The sequence below is a fragment of the Echinops telfairi genome, unplaced genomic scaffold, assembly GCF_000313985.2.
Source record: "Echinops telfairi isolate 266 unplaced genomic scaffold, ASM31398v2 ScPeMD7_655;HRSCAF=1070, whole genome shotgun sequence".
NCBI lineage: Eukaryota > Metazoa > Chordata > Mammalia > Afrosoricida > Tenrecidae > Echinops > Echinops telfairi.
In genome coordinates, this window is record NW_022104553.1 from 20,527,713 (window position 1) to 20,529,991 (window position 2,279).

Sequence of the window (2,279 nt, forward strand, 5' to 3'; positions counted from 1 at the left end):
GGTCACATATAGTTCCTTGTAATCAGTTCCCTCTTTCCAACCCACTCGCCCTCTACCCACGGATTTATAAAAAATTAAAATAAAATAAGAAGAATGATACTCTCCATCAAAGTGACTCTAGAAGGATGGAGTTGTCCTTTCCAGAGCTGGGGAGACGGTGGGAGGAGCAGGTCAAAGGACTCATCTGAAGACGATGACGAGGACGAGGCAACCCACTCTGGGACTTCAACTGCAGCCCCGACAGCTCCAGGTGAGACCCAGTCTCCCTTCCTCCTTCCCAGGAACCTTCAGGTCTTTCTGGGGAAGCACAACCTGCATAAGTCCGAGAGCTCCCAGGAGCACATCTCTGTTGTCCAAACCGTGTCCCACCCTGGCTACACCGCGGCCACCCACGACCAGGACATCATGCTGTTACGTTTGGCACGCCCAGCCCATCTCTCAGACCTCATCAAGCCCCTTGCCCTGGAGAGGGACTGCTCCTCCAGCGAAACCAGCTGCCAGATTCTAGGCTGGGGGAAGACAGCTGATGGTTAGTCGGGGGAACTGGCCGATGGTCATGAAAAAGGGGGACCAATGGATGAGGGGGCACAGCGGGAGGTGGACCAATCGTAATGGATCATGGAAGGAGTGGTCCAATGACGACGGGCCCCAGGGGGCAGCGAACTAATGGGTGATGGGCAATAGGGACATGGATCAAAGGGGAAGTCCGTGGGAGAGGTGAGGGGCTGTGGGCAAGGTGGAGTACTGTGGAACAGACCCATGTGTCAGAATATCAATGGATGAAGGGTCCGTGGAGAGTGAGGACCATTATGGAGGGAATGTCACTGAGTGAACAGGAGACCAGTGGGCGAGGGATATGTCAGAGATGGACATACAATGAGATAGGCTCAATGAGAAGAGGGATGTCGGAGGGGAAAGACAAGTCAGGAAGGCGGGAAATGGTCAAAAGGGATCAGTCAGGATGGATGTACTCATGAGCCTGAAGGAATGGAAGAGAGACGAATTGGGGAAACATGACCAAGCAGGGATGGCCAATTTGGATGAGGCACATAGAGGGAATGGGTGAGGGAGGGGTTAGGGAAAAGATCAATAGTCAAGGATCACTAGAGGAGGAACGTGTGGAAGAAATGAGTTCAATGGGAACCACCAACGGAAGCAGACTTGTGAGTGAAGGGCCGGTAAGGAAGGTGGACCATTGGACAGGGAAGAAGCACTTGTGGGGGTGGGAGGAGCCAATAGTCCCATTGAGGGGGACTATTGTATAAAGAGCCAATAGGAAGACGAGTCGATAGAAGAAGGAGGGGGCATGAATTAACGATCAGTAAGAAGGCCGGATTATGAAATCAAGGATCAATAGGAAGAGAGAGTCAATGGGGTAGCAATGAGGTCAGTTTGTAAAGAACCAATGGGCAAGTCATGACCATTCAAGACGAACCCAGGGCAGAGGATCCAACCAAGGGTGGAGCAGGAGAGATCCAACACTGGAAAGACTAATAGAGAAAACCAGCCGATTAGGTCAACAGGGACTACTGAAGAGGAGAGCAAATGGAAGACAGAAAAGCAGAGACGGGATCTAAATGCAAGAGGTAGCTGACAGGAAACGAGGATTCATGGGGAAAGGGGAGATTCGTGAAGATCACGGGCCTCTAGAGGAGGGAGGAATGATGGAAAGAAGAACCAATTAGAAGCAGGGACAGTGGACACAGGACCTGGGAGTGAGAGATTACTAGGAAGAGGGACATGGAGTCATGGGAAAGAGGATCCAATGGGGATGGGAGGGGGCCGTTTACAGGAGCTAGAGGGTTGGATGTTGGGGGGATTCCTAGGAAAAGCCACGTAGGAAGGAAGGTGCTGTGGAAAGGTAGGACGGGCAGGGCACAGAGTGAACCTGGTTCATCTGCTCGCTACAGGGAATTTCCCTGACACCATCCAGTGCGCCCACGTGCACCTGGTGCCCCGGGAAGAGTGTGAGCGTGCCTACCCGGACCAGATCACGCCAAACATGGTGTGCGCCGGGGACGAGAAGTACGGGCGAGATTCCTGCCAGGTGAGGCCCCTGGAATGTGCCAGAAACACATTCGTTTCCCAGGTCCGCTGTAACGAATTACCACCGACCTAATGAAGAGAGTACAGATAGTTAGCTATCCTTCTGGCTGCGGTGGAGAGCAACGTAGGAAATCAAAGCGTAGATAGGGCTGTGGGCCCTCTGAAAGCTCTCCGAGAGAATCCATCGTCTCTTCCATCTTCTGGTGGCTTCAGGTCAGGTCTTTCGTGGCCCC

General features: G+C 52.8%; 1 protein-coding gene across 2 annotated transcripts in view; it reads left to right on the forward strand.

The window, feature by feature from the left end:
* The window catches only part of LOC101640295 (kallikrein-6), a 15,653-nt gene that overhangs the window by 10,574 nt on the left and 2,800 nt on the right, over window positions 1–2,279 (forward strand). For both annotated transcript variants that reach the window (XM_045292774.1, XM_004710697.2), the window contains 2 exons: window positions 282–529; window positions 1,911–2,047. In XM_045292774.1, the coding sequence (XP_045148709.1) occupies window positions 282–529; window positions 1,911–2,047 (385 nt within the window). The remainder of the gene's footprint in view (window positions 1–281; window positions 530–1,910; window positions 2,048–2,279) is intronic.